The sequence below is a fragment of the Neophocaena asiaeorientalis genome, unplaced genomic scaffold (genome assembly GCF_003031525.2).
Source record: "Neophocaena asiaeorientalis asiaeorientalis breed wild unplaced genomic scaffold, Neophocaena_asiaeorientalis_V1.1 scaffold295, whole genome shotgun sequence".
NCBI classification, from domain to species: domain Eukaryota; kingdom Metazoa; phylum Chordata; class Mammalia; order Artiodactyla; family Phocoenidae; genus Neophocaena; species Neophocaena asiaeorientalis.
Window position 1 is genome coordinate 353883 of NW_020174718.1, and position 19067 is coordinate 372949.

General features: G+C 44.0%; 1 protein-coding gene across 2 annotated transcripts; it reads left to right on the plus strand.

Moving 5' to 3' along the window:
- Nucleotides 1-6: 6 nt before the first annotated feature.
- On the plus strand, nucleotides 7-16090 carry MSL3 (MSL complex subunit 3). 2 transcript variants are annotated; one of them, XM_024760053.1, is made up of 12 exons: nucleotides 1031-1405; nucleotides 1808-1903; nucleotides 2238-2338; nucleotides 3140-3225; nucleotides 3771-3893; nucleotides 4687-4847; nucleotides 5590-5748; nucleotides 7272-7534; nucleotides 8202-8311; nucleotides 12174-12273; nucleotides 12632-12716; nucleotides 15302-16090. In XM_024760053.1, exons 5-12 carry the CDS (start codon nucleotides 3804-3806, stop codon nucleotides 15399-15401), a joined length of 1068 nt encoding a protein of 355 aa, XP_024615821.1. In that variant the 5' UTR covers nucleotides 1031-1405; nucleotides 1808-1903; nucleotides 2238-2338; nucleotides 3140-3225; nucleotides 3771-3803; the 3' UTR covers nucleotides 15402-16090. The 2 variants fall into 2 exon arrangements, with proteins under 2 accessions (XP_024615820.1, XP_024615821.1); XM_024760052.1 differs by lacking the exons at nucleotides 12174-12273; nucleotides 12632-12716; nucleotides 15302-16090 and adding an exon at nucleotides 7-94 and having other exon boundaries at nucleotides 1323-1405; nucleotides 7272-8311.
- Nucleotides 16091-19067: the final 2977 nt, after the last annotated feature.

Genomic DNA, 19067 nt, shown 5'->3' on the forward strand with positions numbered 1-19067 from the left:
GAGCGAGGGCATGAAATTTAAATTCCACTCAGGGGAGAAAGTGCTGTGCTTCGAGCCTGACCCCACCAAGGCGCGAGTGCTGTACGATGCCAAGGTGCCGCCGCGGAGGGACAGGGAGGAGGCGCGGGACGGGAACCCCGGGATGGGAGGCGAATGCGGATGCGGGTGTGGACGGCGCCGCGGAGCGGGGGAAGTGGCGGGGCCCGGGTGCTCCCTGCTCGCGGCTCCTCGGCCTGCGCGGCGCCACACGGGCGACAGGGGGCGCTCTCAGAACACCGCGCTGGGGAGTCTGGGCCCGGGCGCTTCCGCTTCCGCTTCCGTCCGGTGCCTGGGGTGTACTGGCGCCCTCGGAATACGGTGTGCGAAGTCTTAGGCCGGGGAGCTGGCAGCGGGGTCCGCCTGTCCAGGAGGTCGCTGGCACACAGCTTCTGCCTTGCGTTTAGCCCCTCATTCTGTGCGATCTAGTGCCGCGTGGGCTCCCAGTCGTGTCTAGGCTCGCCCCCTCCCGTAGCCCGCGATCCCCACCCCGAGGGCAAGGTTGCCCGGCTGTCATAGTCCTTCGGGGTCTTGCAGCATTTAGGTTTTCAATATCCGTGTCGCGCCCCGTGCCTGTCCGCCTAAGTCTCCGGGGCTCGGGGGTCGTTGAGCCACATCTGCAGCAACTAAGGTCTGAACGGCCAGAGGGAGTTGGCCTCGCACTCCGGGAGTTGGGGGCTAGCCCCGGGCCCCAGGTGTGTCTGGGAGGTGCTGCCCTTTGGGGGATTGCCCAAGCCTTCCGGGCTCTACATTTTACTCTCGGACTTTACCCCCGCTGCCCCCGTCTCAGTTTTCTGTTTGCTGTGCTTCCTCCCTCCCCGCCTTGAGTCTCCCCAAGGGTGTGACACGCCCCATCATTTGCCCCAGGCGTTTTCCAGGGGACACCGTTGGGAGGGATGGCGTTAAGCTGCGAGCCGAACTGGACCTGGACGCAGCGGAGCCCAGGAGACTACAACTCCCAAAGGTCTCTCGGCTGCAGCTCGCTTGTCTAGCCTGGACCCTTTTTAGTTAGTGACAGTTCGGCCGGCCAGTGGTTTCGGAAGCTGCACCCGTTCTCACACTCAGAGACCAATCGGGGTGGTTGGAGGGATGCTTCCTATTTTGAGGCATCCACTCAGGAAAAAAAATGGAATTGAAAGGAAAAATGTTTCAGTCCAGCTCTCTGTCTAAAAAAGGAGAGAATGCTTTCTTTTCTTTTACGAAAAGGTCTATGATTTAGTTTTTCTGATTCAGCTTCTAATATTCTCTATGCTCTATCGTTTGTGGACGATATTTCCTGGTTTCAGATTGTCGATGTTATTGTTGGGAAAGACGAAAAAGGCAGAAAGATCCCAGAATATCTGATCCATTTTAATGGTTGGAACAGAAGGTGAGTGTACTTGTTAAACCGGCCTGAAAATTGATCACCTCTGCACAGGAACATTGCAAACTTCTTTGTTAAGTTCTAGAGACACTCCTAGGAAAGTTTCATTTCCTGTGTTTGCTTTTTTAAAAAAATCAAACCTTGCCTACTCTGAAGAATGATTATTTCTAAGTCGATTATATTTGGATTCTCTATGGGTAATTTTGGAAACCCCAGTTGCTTCTGTGTCTGAATGAGTTCTGTTTTCAGTTTATTTACATCTTTTTTGTGATTTTAAAATATTTAAATAGTTTTCTAAAATGTACGTAATTCTGAGACACATCTGTTCCTGTGAGGTGCTTTTAACATTTGTTTCATATCAAACTAAAATAATGAATTTTACATTCTTTTCCTTTTTTGTTTGATTAGCTGGGATAGATGGGCAGCTGAAGATCATGTCCTTCGTGACACCGATGAAAATCGGAGATTACAGCGTAAATTGGCAAGGAAAGCTGTAGCTCGCCTGTAAGAATACAAAGAGCCTATAAATGTTACTCAGTGTGTTTTCTTTTAGTGTTTAGAATTTTTATGGAATAAAAGTTTTTAAATCTGGTAAACATGGTTTCTTAAGTAATTTTACATTTTTAAAGTGTGTTAGCGAATAGTGTTTCTATTGTATTCGAAATAACTGCTGTGCTTTCAGAGAAGTTATTGTGTAGTATTCTGAAGTGGAGATTACCAGTTCTGTTTTAAAGTTTAATTATATCTTAGGTACTTAAGAATTACTGTTATTGTGTTTTGGTTTTTTCCTCAAGACCAATATCAGTCATCGTCAGCATTTCAGTTGTGTTTGTTTCAGGAGAAGCACAGGAAGAAAGAGGAAGCGCTGCAGGTTGCCTGGTGTGGACTCTGTCTTAAAAAGCCTCCCTGCTGAAGAAAAAGATGAAAATGTTGAAAACTGTGAGTGGCTTGACTCATTTTCTCTGGTGAAAAGGAGTTTTACCTAGTTCTTTTATACCGCAGGATTGAGGGGGAAGATTCATTCGAATTACAGACAGGGAAACATTTTAAGCTCATTACATAAAACATCTGCCCCTTTTGTTGGTAACAATTAAAGTAGCAGTCAATAAGTTTCTAATTAGACTTCATCAGTCTTGCACATGACCACTGCCTTCTCAGCCAGTGTCTTTATATGGACCCCTCAGAGGTGCATTCTCATGTTTTCTTCTTGGTACATTGCTCCACTTATGAATGCGCCAGGGAACCATAGGATCCTAGGTGACTGAACACTTGCAGATCATTTACCTGTGTGGTTTTTGCATTCCCTTGAAATTGGTGTTATATTTTTTCAAAATAAATTTCTATTCTGAAAGGTACAGTAATTGTGTTCAGCGTTTAAAATTTATGCAGGATAGGGCTTCCCTGCATAAATGGTTGAGAGTCCGCCTGCCGACGCAGGGGACACGGGTTCGTGCCCCGGTCCGGGAAGATCCCACATGCCGCGGATCGGCTGGGCCCGTGAGCCATGGCCGCTGAGTCTGCGCGTCCGGAGCCTGGGCTCCACAACGGGAGAGGCCACAACAGTGAGAGGCCCGCGTACCACAAAAAACAAAAAACAAACAAACAAACAAAAAAATTTATGCAGGATAGTAGTTTATTATTACCAGCAGTAGGACATGCATGCCACCTTAAAGAATTGTAAACATAAGGGTTAGGGAAGTGTATAATGCAGGTTTGCCTGGTGTTTTTTGTTTTACCTAGCAATAAGCAGTTCCTCTGATGACAGTAGTGAAGAAAAGGATGAAGAAATAAGTGAAGAAAGTGATATTGAAGAAAAGACTGAAGTGGTATAAAGTTTTTATTGTAAAAACTCTTTGTCTTTGGCATATATTTTAGTGGTAAATTTCTAGTTGTGAAATGTTTTTTTTAACCAAATATTGTAAAATTGTACTTCATATATAAGGGAAAATAGCCCTTAACCCTTACTTATAGTTACTGTAAGAACCTCTCCATGGCTCTTCATACCCATAAAGGGTTTTCACAAATCATAGTTACCTCTTTCTTTCCAGTGAAAGTGTGAACTTTTTATAATGCCGATTAAGTATCAGAGTTTGGCATATTCTGTTTGCCTGTCTACAAAGTTAACATGAATCCCACTGGTAAAGTTAAGTTGGGAAGAAGCAAAATAATCATTTGCAGTGTGGTTAGTGGCCTAAAACAAGTTAACTTTTGGCTTTTAATATACTTTTCATTAGAACACTTGGCATCATTACTGGTGTAAATGTCGAAGATTAACTGGGTTTGTTTCATTGTAGGCTGTCCTTATGTTAGTCCTTCTTTGGATATAGACTCTCTGTTTTAGGTAGCTAAAAATGGAATTGTGATATTGCAGAAGGAAGAATCGGAGCTGCATGCAAAAAAGGAAATGGAAGAAAGAACAATAACTATAGAAATCCCTGAAGTTCTGAAGAAGAAGCTTGAGGACGATTGTTACTATATCAACAGGAGGAAACGGGTATACAGGGATAACATATAAAACATGGATCTGTAATAGAGCTTTCATTTAGCTGTATTTTGCAATCTTAAAAAGTTGAGAACCTTGCAGGAATGAAATTCATATTTTAAGTTTTGTACTGAGTCGGGTTTTAAACTTCTCTGACAGTACTGTTCTGCTGATGAAAGTGTGCAGTCTTTTCCAGCCCTGGCTGCCCATTAGAATCTTCTAGGGAGCTTCGCAAAGTCCTGATGCCTGGGCTTCAACCAAGAGGTCAAGGTGAAATTGATTCTTGGTGTTGGGGGTGGCAGCTGAGGATAACTTAGAGGCTCCACAGGTGGTTCTAATGGATCACTAAGCTGAGAATCACTGCTTGCATTTATTTTAAAAATTATTACTGTAATCTACATGGGGATATGATCAGTAGAAGAAAAACGTCAAAGAGCTTCAAAGCACATTTGCTTAAAAAATTATCTTCAAACACAGTTGGCTTTATTTTTGAGCTTCAAAGATGATGTAGAGGGCTTCCCTGGTGGCGCAGTGGTTGAGAGTCCGCCTGCCGATGCAGAGGACACGGGGTCGTGCCCTGGTCCGGGAGGATCCCACATGCCGTGGAGTGGCTGGGCCCGTGAGCCATGGCCGCTGAGCCTGCGTGTCCGGAGCCTGTGCTCCGCAACGGGAGAGGCCACAGCAGTGAGAGGCCCGCGTACCGCAAAAAAAAAAAAAAAATGATGTAGACAAGACCACTGTTTCTTGGAATATATGGTTTATACAATGGGATGTATACATCAGATGTTTATATTTTTGTTAACAGTTAGTGAAACTTCCGTGCCAGACCAACATCATAACTATTTTGGAATCATACGTGAAGCATTTTGCTATCAATGCAGCCTTTTCAGCCAATGAGAGGCCTCGCCACCATCACGCTATACCACATGCCAACATGAATGTGCATTATATCCCAGCAGAAAAGAAGTAAGTAGGGGAGGGATGGTTGGCGTTTCATGGTTCGCTTCGGGTATTAGAGAAGTGACTTCCATTTAGAACAAGTAACATGTCTCTGTTTCAGTTATTATGAATTCATTTACTATAGCACTTGATGATTCACGTAATAACCAGTTTAATTTCAAAATATTGTCCCTTTTTCGGAATGTTCAGTAACTCCTTAGGTATGTGGTGTGGATCCATTGAGTATATGCACTGCCTCAACACCTGGAGTTTTTTTCAATGATGTAATTTAGGGAGATAACTCTTTTTCTTCCTTGAGAAGAACCAGAATGGGGGATGAGAATTTTATCGAGGCTTGTTTACAAACAGGTCTTTATCCTAGTCTGAGTAATTGTCCTCATAGCTTGCCTTGGGCACATGAGCCAGCAGGAGTGGAATCAGACACGTAGATTGTTTACCTTTAAACAGGTGTGTTAGTTCGTCAGGACGGCCCCCTTCTGCAGCACAGACTGCTTGGGCTCCTTGTGTGGCACTGGGCATATTCATTTGTGTTCAGTGTGGTAAGGTAAAATTACTTACTGCACTTTCTATTGTAGATCTGTGTTCCCATTTAATTCTTTATTATTAGCGTCTACAGGCTAACTTTATTTTTTACACACATAGGTATAGTATATAGCATTTAAAACTCTTCCTTCTTAAAATGTGCAATTTCATTGTGACATTTTGGAAAGTTCTTTTATTGCATCTCTAATCTCTTTAATCCTCGCAGCGTTGACCTTTGTAAGGAGATGGTGGATGGATTAAGAATAACCTTTGATTACACTCTCCCATTGGTTTTGCTTTATCCATATGAACAAGTTCAGTATAAAAAGGTGACTTCGTCCAAATTTTTTCTTCCGATTAAGGAAAGTACCACAAACACTAATAGGTGAGTTAACTTGCAGTTCAACCATCAGATATCATCAATGAAATAGCTAAATCTGTTTTTGAAGATTTCCATTGGATGCTATGGGGCCAACACGTTTGGAGGAGGGAGTAAATTGCAAAGCGCCCATACTGGTGGTTTTCTTTTTTCCTGGGTAAGCTAAGTCGTAATTCACTTGCAAATGGCTCTAAAAGGTTTTACCAAGTGAAGATTTCAGTGTAGAGAAGTTGGCTCTTGTGTAGCCATCCCGTGCTTTCCAAAGACAGTGGGGTGGAGAGAGCACGGCCTGAGAAAGGTAGATGTGGGTTTGATTTTGGCTCCCTCGCGTATAGGTTGTGTGGCTTGGGGAGGTGTCTTCTGAGCCTCTTGCTTTTGCCTCTGTACAATGGAAAGAACATTTGCTTCTGTAGGTAGTTATTAAATGAGGACGTTCATAAAGGGCTGGCCACCTTTGCCCTTCAGGTAAGGTTAGTTTCCTTCCCGGTCTGCTGTGTCACCACTTTCTTCCCTCAGTGACCAAGCATTTCCAAATATATTTTCTTTGGCGGGGTTGAAAGTCCCCCAGCCTGAGTCTATGCCTACATCTGTGTAAGCTACTCCCCTCTCCCCCGAGGCCTGTCTTCCTGAGAGTGGTCTGTTCTCATGATTTCCACTCATCCATCTCTTGCCTGTTTACCATCTGCCTTTGTCTCCCACCTTCCTCTGCTCCCAAGGGGCACTGACAGCCTCTCACTTGGTGTGCCATGTGTCGGCCACCTTTCCTCCCACCCTGTCCCTTTCCTTCCCGGGTCCTGTCTCCTGGTTGTCTGCCTCATGACCATCTCTTCTCAGCCTGCCTTCCTTCCCCATTGGTTCCACCCCATTTGAGAGGCCTGTGTGACTCACTGGGGACCTGTGTTGATGTCCCCATGCCCTCCTCCAAACCTCGAGGTTCCCAGTGTCTGGGGTGGACCGTGTGTTGCCACAAAATTTGGCCGATGTTTGTGGCGTTTCTAATCTTACCAGTAGTTACACTGTGATGAGATAATGTGGTATTATTCTCTCCACCAGGGTTTCTCAACCTTGGCTCTACTGATGTTTTGAACTGTATCATCTTTTGTGGTGGGACTGTCCTGTGCACTGTAGGATGTTGGGCAGCATCCCTGGGCTCCACCCATTAGATCCCAATGGCACTTTCCCAGTTGTGACAATCAAAACTATCTCCAGAAGGTGTCAGTGTCCCCTGGCAGAGTGGAATCACTCCCAGTTGAGAACCACTGATCTAAAACAAGTATAAAAGGGCATCACAATCTTTAATGCCAGTGTGCCTTGAGGAATTATTTAAAGGGTTAAAATGATTTAATAGGTTTAGTTACTTTTGAAGAAAATATTCGTTTTGGCACATCTGGAAGTGAAAGTTTCTAAGCCTCCTGGAGTGGAGTGGAGGGTGTGTTTACTGTGTGAAAGAAGACGTTGAAGAACCCCTCCAGGTTTTACAGAGATTCTGTGGGCCAGGCACGTGTGACGTTCTCCCGTGTCTTCCGCAGGAACCCAGAGGAGCTCTCTCCAAGCCCACCTTTGTTGAATCCATCCACACCACAGTCCGCAGAGAGTCAGCCAACCACAGGCGAGCCAGCCACCCCCAAAAGGCGCAAAGCCGAGCCGGAAGCCTTGCAGTCTCTGAGGCGGTCCACACGCCACTCCGCTAATTGCGACCGGCTGTCGGAGAGCAGCGCCTCGCCTCAGCCCAAGCGCCGGCAGCAGGACGCGTCTGCCAGCATGCCCAAGCTGTTCCTGCACCTGGAAAAGAGTAGGTCCACTCCCCGTGCAGGAAGGCTCCGCCGGGGAGAGCGATGTTGCACTTCGTGCTCCTGAAACGACTGCAGCCGGCAGGAGGTGCTGGGGGAGAACAGGACGAGCACAGGGTCACATCCAGATTCGCCTGCTCAGCTCTGGGAATTTGACTCGGGAGTTCGGCCCGCCTGAGGCTCATGAGGCATTGTCCCTAACCTACCCTCAGCTATAGCTAGGAGAAGGGAGCTCCCCATGCCTTCAGCTCCGCAGCGTGGATCCTTGGCGCTGACCGGTTAGAGCTGGCCCGCAAGTCTGGTAGCAGCCCCTCCCCTCAGCCCTAATCTGCCGTACTGGGCAACCGCTAGTTACTTCCTGTCCCTATGGATTTGCCTCTGCTGGGCGTGTGTTCATACCAGTAGAATCGTACTATATGTGGCCTTCTGTCTGCGGCTTCTTTCACTTAACATAATGTTTTCAAGGTTCATCACATAGCATATCTCAGTACTTGATTCCTTTGCTTTGCTTTTTTCCGCCAAATAATGTTCCAGGTACTGTCTTTAATAGGGAAGTCTTATTGTTAAAGATTAATAACGTCTCTGCTGCTTGTAAAGGTCTTCCAGCAATCTTTAATTCCATAACTGTGTGATTTACAAGTGAATAATTGACATCTTTTCCTTTTGAAGAGACACCCGTTCATAGCAGATCATCCTCACCCGTTCCTCTGACCCCTAGCAAGGAAGGGAGTGCGGTGTTTGCTGGCTTTGAAGGCAGAAGAACTAATGAAATAAATGAGGTAAAGAGTTAGTGCCTGCTGTTCATCCCCAGTGAGTCCTTCCTTCTGTGGTTTCTTAAATCCTGCAGGAGGAAGTTGGGTTTTCTTAGAAGAAGCATTATGTTACTCTTGCTGCGGATAGTAACAGAATTGTTCATGATTGTAACGTATTTGTGGTTTCTAAAATGAGACAATGGTTAGGACTCCAGCCCTACACTTAACATTCATCTTTTATTTCAAATAAGTACAAGTATTGAAGTGTGAGGATTTTCATTTTATGGAACAGTTATCAGCACATCTTTTCTGCAAAAGGCCAGAGAGTAAATATTTTAAACCTTGTGGGCCACACAGTTGCTGTTGAGACTACCCACCTCCAAAGCATCCACAGGCACTCTGTAAATGAATGAGTGTGCTGTGGTCCAATGAAACTTTATTTATGGATGCTGAAATTTGAATATCAGATAATTTTTGCATGTTATGAAATATTCCACTTTGGGCATTTTCTCAATCATTTAAAAATAAGAAACCCATCCTCGGGACTTCCCTGGTGGTGCAGTGGTTAAGAATCCACCTGCCAATGCAGGGGACACGGGTTCGAGCCCTGGGCCGGGAAGATCCCACATGCCGCGGAGCCACTAAGCCCGTGCGCCACAACTACTGAGCCTGCGCTCTAGAGCTCGTGAGCCACAACTACTGAGCCTGCGTGCTGCAACTACTGAAGCCTGCGTGCCTAGAGCCCACGCTCTGCAACAAGAGAAGCCACAATGAGAAGCCCGCGCACTGCAACAGAAGAGCAGCCCCCGCTTGCCGCAACTAGAGAAAGCCCGTGCGCAGCAACGAAGACCCAACGCGGAGAAAAATAAATAAAATAAATGAAATAAATAAATATTTTTAAAAAACCATCCTCAACAGTAGTATTATCATCATCCCTTTGAGGGCATGCTATATGCCCGCATTGTGCCAGGCGCTTGACCTAAATTACCTCGAGTTCTCGAGAATAGCCTCACCACCAGAGTTCCATTTTATGGATGGGAAAACTTCAATTTAAAACTATTTTTAAGGCCAGTTAACTGTGGTAGGTAGTGAGTGTTTCAGGAGTTCAGGAGGTGTCTTAGCCCACTGGGGTGTTCTGTGAATCTCACCTAGGAAGTGGGATTTTTCTTGTTTCTGTGCATAGGGAAGGATGGCTTTACTAGAAAGAATATTTGATGACAGGGGTCGGCAAACTTTTCTTATACAGGGTCAGATTGTAAATATCTTCAGGGTTGTGCACCAGCGTGAAAGCGGTATGGAAAGTTCACAAATGAATGAGTGTACAGTGTCCCTCCAAAATTCATTCACGCACGCTAGTAATTGAATTTCATATGACTTTCATATGTCGTGAAGTATTATTCATTTGATTTTTAAAAAACCATTAAAAACGTAACCGTGGGGCTTCCCTGGTGGCGCAGTGGTTGGGAGTTCGCCTGCCGATGCAGGGGACGTGGGTTCGTGCCCCCGTCCGGGAGGATCCCACATGCCGCGGGGGCGGCTGGGCCCGCAGGCCATGGCCGCTGGGCCTGCGCGTCCGGAGCCTGTGCTCCGCAGCGGGAGAGGCCACAGCAGTGAGAGGCCCGCGTACTGCAAAAACAAAAACAAAAACAAAAACGTAACCGTTCTTAGCACATGGGGGTTGGATTTGGCCCAAGGGCTGTAAGTTGGCCGACCCCTGCTAGAAAACTCAATTTGTGTTACAGTGATGTTGAGGGAAGATTTAGGAAATTCCTAGTGCAAGCAGTCCCTGATTTTCCATTTTTCAGACAAGAGGGGCCTGCAAGTGTTATTATTTATGGGGAATCATGTTTCTTCTAGAAGACATCTGAATATTGAGGCATGGCCATTCCCTATCTGGTCACTGGTGCAAGGCCGCCATCTAGTGGTTATAGGTAGAGCTGTAAGCTCTAGTGATAAAGAATTTCTAGTCAATGGTTGGAGTTGGGCAGACTCTCAATGATTCGTGAGACCTTAGTGCATTCCCCCTCCGTAAGTGCCTATACTGGAGTATGTTTTCCCCAGGGCTCTGCATCCTGACCACCTGAGACTCACTCTCCCAATGACGTTCACTGCCCCACCACATGCGGAGGGTCTGGACTCACATTCCTGCTTGAGATCACAGGTGGTTCCCGTGCACACCCCAGTTAAGAATCCTCCACTAGAAACCTGTTATTTTCCCCCATAATGCATCTTTGATAAATAGGAGATGATTCACTGCACTGAGATGCAAAATTGAGTGAGGTAGACTGGCTTGCTAACTAACCAGATGAGCTGCTTTTGCATACGTGCACTTCATGCCTCCAGTGATCTCAGACTCCCCTATGTTCACTTTGAGTATCATTGTCGAAAACAGTTCCCGAGCTTCAGCTGTGTGCACCACGGGGTTAGGTGCTGGGGATAGTGTAAAGGTGCTGAAACTTACTCCTACCCTGAACCTTGTACAGCACAGAAGGGTGGGGTCAGTGAGGCAAGGGCTGAAGCCCAGACATTCTGCATGGAGTCATATGGAACCGTGGTGGTACTTGTTAACTTCTACAATTTCATTTGATTAAATTGACTACATCATCAGCCTTTCTCGGGTCGTTTTGGCATCCTTCTGCTTGGTCTTGTAGAGGGTTTCCTTTGACGCTACTATTTCCAGATTAAACTTGACAGATCTCAAAAAGCAAAACAGCAACTCAGGAGAAGCGTTCTATAATTTGCTGAAGTATTTCTGTGGAAGCTCATCAGAGAGTTTTGAAATTCAACTCTTACTTTAACAAAAGTCCCAAATCCACCCACAGTTCTGAAATTCAAAGCGAAGGAAAAGAAATCAGTTACCAGGGTTGAAATCTATTTTCACTTGATTCAATGGATGAAATTAGGTTCCAAAGTGAATCTAACATAGCAGAAAATTAGACAACCTTGAAACAATGGTAACATCATTACTCAAAACATCTTTGGATCACTTTTTATTGCTTCACTGTCTAATACAGCAGAATTTTCAGTAAAGGAAAAGGGGCAAAATGACCAAAACAGTTAGAGCTAATTTACAGGTAGTAGCTATTGAAAATTAGAAAATATCTCCCTAATCTAATTTTAAGTCTTTCTTCCTCATTTTATTTATTTTTATAAGTTTGTGTTTTTTGATATAGTGGCATATTTTTTTTTATTTATTTTATTTATTTATTTTTGGCAGCATTGGGTCTTCGTTGCTGCACGCGGGCTTTCTCTAGTTGCAGCGAGCGGGGGCTACTCTTCGTTGCGGTGCATGGGCTTCTCATTTTGGTGGCTTCTCTTGTTGCAGAGCATGGACTCTAGGCGCGCGGGCTTCAGTAGTTGTGGCACGTGGGCTCAGTAGTTGTGGCTCGTGGGCTCTAGAGCACAGGCTCAGTAGTTGTGGCACACAGGCTTAGTTGCTCTGTGGCATGTGGGATCTTCCTGGACCAGGGCTCGAACCCGTGTCCCCTGCATTGGCAGGTGGATTCTTCACCACTGCGCCACCAGGGAAGCCCGAGTGGCATATTTTTTTCATCGTCATACAATTTGTCATAATTTTTAGGTGGTTAGAAGTGTCTCCATGTTGCCAAGGAAGGTGGGATGGCTTCAGAACCTCCACATTGGTTTCTTGTCATTGTTTTGTTCCACATTTGGTTTCCTCCCATTTTCTGGTCCAGCTGTGAGGCAGCTCCAGAGGTGCCAGAGGGATGGGAAGCTTGGGTGTGAAAATGTGACACTTGATGGGTGATGTCTTTCTGCTGGCCTGAGAATGTCAATGTGTATGTGTTTCTGTCGGGATTCCAAATGTTCAGATCTGTTGGTACTGGAGTGTTAAGATATAACAACAAAGCATTCAATCTGCTTTTCCCAGGTCCTCTCCTGGAAACTTGTACCCGACAGTTACCCGCCAGGTGACCAGCCACCTCCACCCTCTTACATTTATGGGGCGCAACACTTGCTGCGATTGTTCGGTAAGAAATCCTGGTCCCTGCTTTCTTCTTGCCCTTTTTATTTTCTTTTTTGATTTTAACACTTATAAGCTTATGTACATCTTGTGGTAATTTTGGCGTCTAAGAAAAATCATTAAATGTTGATCTCAAAAAAAAACACCGAAAGAATCTTAAATTTCATAAAAATTGTGTTTGTAATGTTTGTACTACTACTCTGTTTTTGTGTTCAGTAAGAGTTTTGGTGTTGCTCGGCAACGTAGATGTTAATTTCAATTCAAATAAAGACACATGGGGCGCCATAGGATCCCTGAGTGTGTCCTACTCATCGCCAGATTCTGCCGATTGATTGTAAATGGTTTTGCTTTTATTTTTAATGCAGTGAAACTTCCAGAAATCCTTGGAAAGATGTCCTTTTCTGAGAAGAATCTGAAGGCTTTACTGAAGCACTTTGATCTCTTTCTGAGGTATTGTTATTAGTTTGTCAAAACTTACTCTGCCACCTTATATATGACTTTTCTGAACTTGTCTTCAGCAGATGTGGAAGCTAGCTCTGTGGTATTTTAAATGGTAGCAGTATTACCCAAGTATGGTTGGTTCTAACAGTAATTGTAACATGGGGGTTTGGGGCTATTTTTTTCATAGTTTATCTGGTTTCTAAGTGAAGGGTATTCAATGTACGGAGGTAAAATTTTTTGGTGTCACTAGAAGAATCCAGTTGGATAACCATGTGAATAGAAAATTAATTTTCTAAAGAAGTGATTGAGATTGATAATAATTTAATTCTATGTATTTTATTCAGGAGTACCCTAAGTATGTGACTTTTCTTTGTTGCATGTATATAAACTAACTTAAATTTACAGGTCTGATTTTGGTGTCTGTTTTGGAGTTAAGATAAATGTGCTGATAGTTTGTGAGTTCGGAGAAAGGTATTGTTTCCTTCACCTGACAGAGCCAGTCATTTTATTAGCGTCAGATCATTTGTCCCGAGGCTCTCTCCCCTCCCCTGCATCTGGGACTGTGGACCCCAGGCTCCGTTATGCCTGTGGCCCAACTCTCCCACCCAGATGTCTATTGACTAGTTCCTCTTGGCGTTCAAGGCTGGTTGTCACTCTGCCTCACCCAGCTTGTCACATCTCCCTGACCTGTTTCTTGATTCTCTTTAAGGGGGTACCTTTTCCTTGTATTTAGTCCCCAACCTGCAAGAGCTAATCAAGTAGGATTTTCCAGAGTGGAGACCACTCCAGCCAGAGAAATGGGTCTTGGAGTTTTTTTAAGATATTTGTGTGGGTATTTTGAATAAAGTATCCAATAAGTGGAATTAGACTTTATAACATTTTATTAGAAACAAGTTTCAAAAACGCTCTCTTCCCCTCCAGCCTCCCCCTCAAAAAAAGCCACAGCTCTGTTTGGCTTCAACATTTCGTTAAGCTGAAATCAAATAATGCCAAAATGAGACAGCTGCAAGTTAGCATAGGAGAGGCTGCTGATTTTGAGTTATGCGCAATACGAAATAGAAATTAGGGTTTTAGAAGGTAACTTAGAAAGATTTACAAATAAATATAGTACGGTTGACCCTTGAACAACATGGGTTTGAACTGCACAGATCGACTTATATGCGGATTTTTAAAAATAGTAAATACTATGTAGTACTACATGATCCATGTGGTTGGTTGAGTCTAGGAATTTGGAAAAACAGTGGATATGGAGGCCCCAACTGTAAGTTATACAGGGATTTTCAACTGTGTAGAGGGTCAGCGCCCCTAACCCACACATTGTTCAAGGGTCAGCTGTAATGGGTTTTGAAAATGTATCCAAAGACGTTAACGAGAGAAACAATGGATCAGTAATTGCTGTAGGAAGGGTACACTCAAAGAAGACAGAGTTATCTCTCAAATGAATTTTGATTTCGTTTTTACTAAAGAAGGTATTGCAGAGGTTTATCCTTATCTTTTTAGGAATTTGGACAGGTGGGAAGAGTCAGGGGAAACAAACAAGGGGCTAATTACTTAGCTTACTAGCTAATGTGGCCCGTGTGAGAATGTTTTAGCCATTCATGGTGAAATATTTGATACTTCAGGGTCAAGGTAGTACCTCTGTGTTGCAGATTCTTGAGTGGCTACATTTTAACATCCATCCATAGTCAGGCATAAGTCAGTGCTGCTTACCTATTTTGGTGGAACTGCAGCACCTTTTGGCATGGCAAATTGGGCCGCAAAATGCTCTTCACTAATTAAACCATTCAGTTTTGATTTAACTTAGGCCATGTAAGTACTGTGAATTTCTCAGGTGACATTTATTGAGTTTATAATTGATTTTTTATAGTTTTTTTTTTTTGTTGTTGTTGTTGTTGTTTGTGGTACGCGGGCCTCTCACTGCTGTGGCCTCTCCCGTTGTGGAGCACAGGCTCCGGACGCACAGGCCCAGCGGCTACGGCTCACAGGGCCAGCCACTCCGCGGCACGTGGGATCTTCCCGGACCGGGGCACGAACCCGTGTCCCCTGCATCGGCAGGCGGACTCTCAACCACTGCGCCACCAGGGAAGCCCCTCTAGTTTGTTTTTAAAAGAGGAAAATGTGGGACTTCCGTGGTCAAGTGGCTAAGACTCCATGCTCCCAATGCCGGGGGCCCGGGTTCCATCCTTGGTCAGGGAACCGCATGCCACAACTAAAGATCCTGCGAGCCTCAACTAAGACCTGGCATAGCCAAATATAAATAAGTAAAGAAATGAGGAAAATGTAGAAATAGTCACGAGGCCTTTTTGCACAGAAGTGATTATATAATCAAGACTGCCACCTAGTGGAGTTTAGGTTCTATTTCTGTTTGTACACTTGATAGTGAAAGGATTCCAATGAAATAGTCATTAACGTCGAAGCTGGATATGTGCAATGAAAGTAACCAGTATATAGACATCAAGATTATATTCATTATTTTTTTTCTATCTCATACAGAAAAGAGTGAAATGTTAGAGTGGTTGGAAGTTAAAATTTTGCTTCTTGGTATTTGGCCTTCGTTGTGGTGATCATAGGGGCTATTTGTTTTCTTTTTCCAGGTTTTTAGCAGAATACCATGATGACTTTTTCCCAGAGTCTGCCTATGTTGCTGCCTGTGAGGCGCACTACAGCACGAAGAACCCCAGGGCGATTTATTAAGGTTTTGATGGTTCTGGAAGAACAGCTTCTCTATCTAGCTTTGCACTCTCCGTTCCCGATAAAGAACTAGGGAGTTGGTGGGCCTTCCTTACAGGCAGAGCGAATGCGACACTTGCCTTGGGGGTGTGTGGCAGAGGCGGGCCCATTTGTTTGAGTTGCTTACCTACCGTAGTTATTTCTGTTAAGGATTACTTCCTAGGTACCTGAACGGCCTCCAACATGTGACCCTTGCCACAGTACGTCATCTGTGACGGCGGGCAAAGAGCAGCTGCGTTCACAATGAATTGTTTACGAAAGTGTGCGTAGGTTGGGCTGCTTCAGTAGATGGAGTTACTTGTTAGCAATAACCACATTTTTTAGTTATTTGTTAGCATTAAACAAAATTGTTTTGCAAACCGTTTTCATTCCTGTGATAAGGCTGAGCAACAAAACATTAGTTTTGCTTGGAAACCAAAAAGTAGTCCCAGAATATTTTAGAGGGGGTTGATATTGATGGCAAAAGAAAATTTGCAGCTATACATTTGCTTGTTACAGTTCCTTTTCTAGAAAACCTTATTTTTGGTGATCTAAATAAAGCATTGCCTGAATGTTTGAGATTTTATAGCTACACTTGGTTGTGTAATGTTATGTTCCCTTTCTGTAGGATGTTATTTTGGGTGATCTCAAATAAATCAACTTGTTGGAAAGAACCAAGAGAGAGTTTTCACTCTGGTCTTGTCCTCTTTCTTCATTGTAGAAAAACAGCAAGGTAACTTTGATTCATAACTTTTTTGTGTTTTGTTTTCCCTTTGTGACTTTTTTATTAAGGACTTTTGTTTTCCTTTCCTTCTTTGATTTCACCTGACTAGAAGGTGGTTACTGGAAGTTGGGATAGCTCCTCGCTGGTTTGGGGCCAACATATTTATCCTATTCCAACATTACCAGCTGATGGTCTCTGAAGTCATCCTTCTAATCCTCACCTAGGTCTCTCACATGCCTGCCCTTTTCCCCAGGATATTTTAGAAAGTTCCAGCTCTGTTTGAGAGATACCAGTACCATACAGATGCTTGAACATAGCATCTGCATTTTCTCGTAGCTCGGTTTAGTTGACCTTAATTTCCAAAGATCACTGGACATGAACGACAAGAGCCACAGGGAGTTTCAAAACTCTCTAAATGGTTCCATCAAAGAGACTTCTGTATACACTGACCCATGAGAATCAGAACCTCGAAGTCGAGTAATGTCATTTTAGTGCACATAGTTGCTAAGCAAACGTCAGGTTTTGGCTTCTAACCTGGAGTAGCATTTGGGTTCATGCTAGGTTTCATCTCCGTTTGGTTTACGCAATGCTTGTTTAATTCTGGTGCACCTGCAGTATGCTCTGAATTGTTGAAAAAGTTAAATGAGTAATTATTCATGGCCTGGAAAAGAAAAAATTTTTCTTTTATAAGAATCTACTTGTTCAATGTCCCCAATGAAATGAACACAGACTGTCTCTTGGAACATTTATATAGTTATATACCTTGAGTTTACAATTAATGCATTTTCTAATAATGAACAATTATTTTCTTCCCTTAAAGGCATTTTTCTGTGTGTGTGTGGCTTGCGCATGCGGGATATTAGTTCCCCGACCAGGGATCAAACGTGTGCCCCCTGCAGTGGAAGTGCAGAGTCCCAACCACTGGACTGCCAGGTTCTTAATCACAACTTCCCTTAAGCTGATTATTTGTACCTTAGGTTTGATTTAAATAACTGTTCAAAGTATTATCCCTTTATTGTATATTGCTAATAATTTTTCAAATAATTCATCAGTTAAAAAAATGATTTAAATGTCTAGACTGGACTTCCCTGGTGGCGCAGTGGTTAAGAATCCGCCTGCCAGTGCAGGGGACACGGATTCAAGCCCTGTTCCGGGAAGATCCCACATGCCGCGGAGCAACTAGGCCCATGCACCACAACTACTGAGCCCGTGTGCCACAACTACTGAAGCCCACTTGCCTAGAGCCCGTGCTCCACAACAAGAGAAGCCACTACAACGAGAAGCCCGTGCACTGCAACGAAGAGCAGCCCCCGCTTGCCACAACTAGAGAAAGCCCGCGCACAGCAATGAAGACCCAACGCAGCCAAAAATGAATAAATTTTTAAAAATTAAAATAAATTTTAAAACTTTAAAGTAAATGAATTTAAATATCTAGACCATCCTTATAAAAATTATACATTATCCTTTTTTTGTCAATTTTTATATTGTTACTTTCCTAAACTGCCAAATCTTGCAGTTAAGTGTCACATCATTGGATTAGTGTCTTCCTTTTAAGTTGTTTAAAGATGTATTGAAAGTATTTCTATAACTTGTGTGTCATATCGGTGTACTAGGACTTTGAAAAAAACATGTGAGAAGGAAAAAAACATTTCCAAACAGAAGTAGATTGTAAAGCATTTCATAGTACAGTGTATACAAAAAAAGAAAAATTTACCATTTTACAAAAGTTGACGTCTGTCATTAGGTTATTTTATCAAATCTGTAAACATTTGAGCAAGTGCAATTACCCTGTTTTGCCATTATTTTCTTAATAACTCAGTGGCCCCTGCCCTTTAACATTTAGCCAAAGGTAAGTTTATCTGAACATTTACTGACAACTGTGGTACCAAAAACTGCTAGGTATTGAAAGATGAGAATGAGTAAGGCATTGGTGGGGGGATATAGTTAAGAGAATCTGTACAGCCATACCACTGTTATTTTTACTAACCAAGTTAAGTTAGGAAGTGTGTTACTTTAACCAGTTCTTAATTTTAAAAAGTATAATGTAACCATAAATGGCAACATTTCCCCAAATTAAGCTCGTCCAAGAAAGAATGGGTAACTCTACTCTTTTAACTGGTGTGTGGATGTCAGTTTAGGCGGGTTTGATTACTAAGTTTTCACTAGTTATAAAGTCTGGCAAGATGGTGTTAAGGGACTTGGTATCCATTGGGAAAAGAAGTTTCAACATTAAAATTAAAAGCAGTAACGGGGGGGCTTCCCTGGTGGCGCAGTGGTTTAGAGTCCGCCTGCTGATGCAGGGGCCGCGGGTTCGTGCCCCGGTCCGGGAAGATCCCACATGCTGTGGAGCGGCTGGGCCCGTGAGCCATGGCCGCTGAGCATGCGCGTCTGGGGCCTGTGTATCCGGAGCCTGTGCTCCAAAACGGGAGAGGCCACAACAGTGAGAGGCCCGCGTACCACACAAAAAAAAAAAAAGCAGTAATGGGGAAATCATGTTTTTATACCCCAATGAGATAAGACTCCCCAATACACCAGTTAAATCTTTTTTTTTCTTTTTTAGGAATTGGAGAGACACTTTTTTTCTAGCTTCTGCTTGTCTTATGCTTGAGCCAGATTCCTCCAGATGTTCATTTGGGACAAACCCTTAGATAGTGCATTTTTTAATACATTTATTTATTTTTATTTTTAGCTGTGTTGGGTCTTCGTTTCTGTGCGAGGGCTTTCTCTAGTTGCGGCGAGCAGGGGCCACTCTTCATCGCGGTGCACGGGCCTCTCACTATCGCGGCCTCTCTTGTTGCGGAGCACAGGTTCCAGATGCGAAGGCTCAGTAGTTGTGGCTCACGGGTCCAGTTGCTCCGCGGCATGTGGGATCTTCCCAGACCAGGGCTCGAACCCGTGTCCCCTGCATTGGCAGGCAGATTTTCAAT

Coding starts and splice junctions, on each gene's coding strand:
- MSL3 (XM_024760052.1), top strand. CDS start 11: ATGAAATTTAAATTCCACTCAGGGGAGAAAGTGCTGTGCTTCGAGCCT. Junction 3,226..3,770: donor TTGAAGAAAAGACTGAAGTG/GTATAAAGTTTT, acceptor GTGATATTGCAG/AAGGAAGAATCGGAGCTGCA. Junction 3,894..4,686: donor ATATCAACAGGAGGAAACGG/GTATACAGGGAT, acceptor TTTTGTTAACAG/TTAGTGAAACTTCCGTGCCA.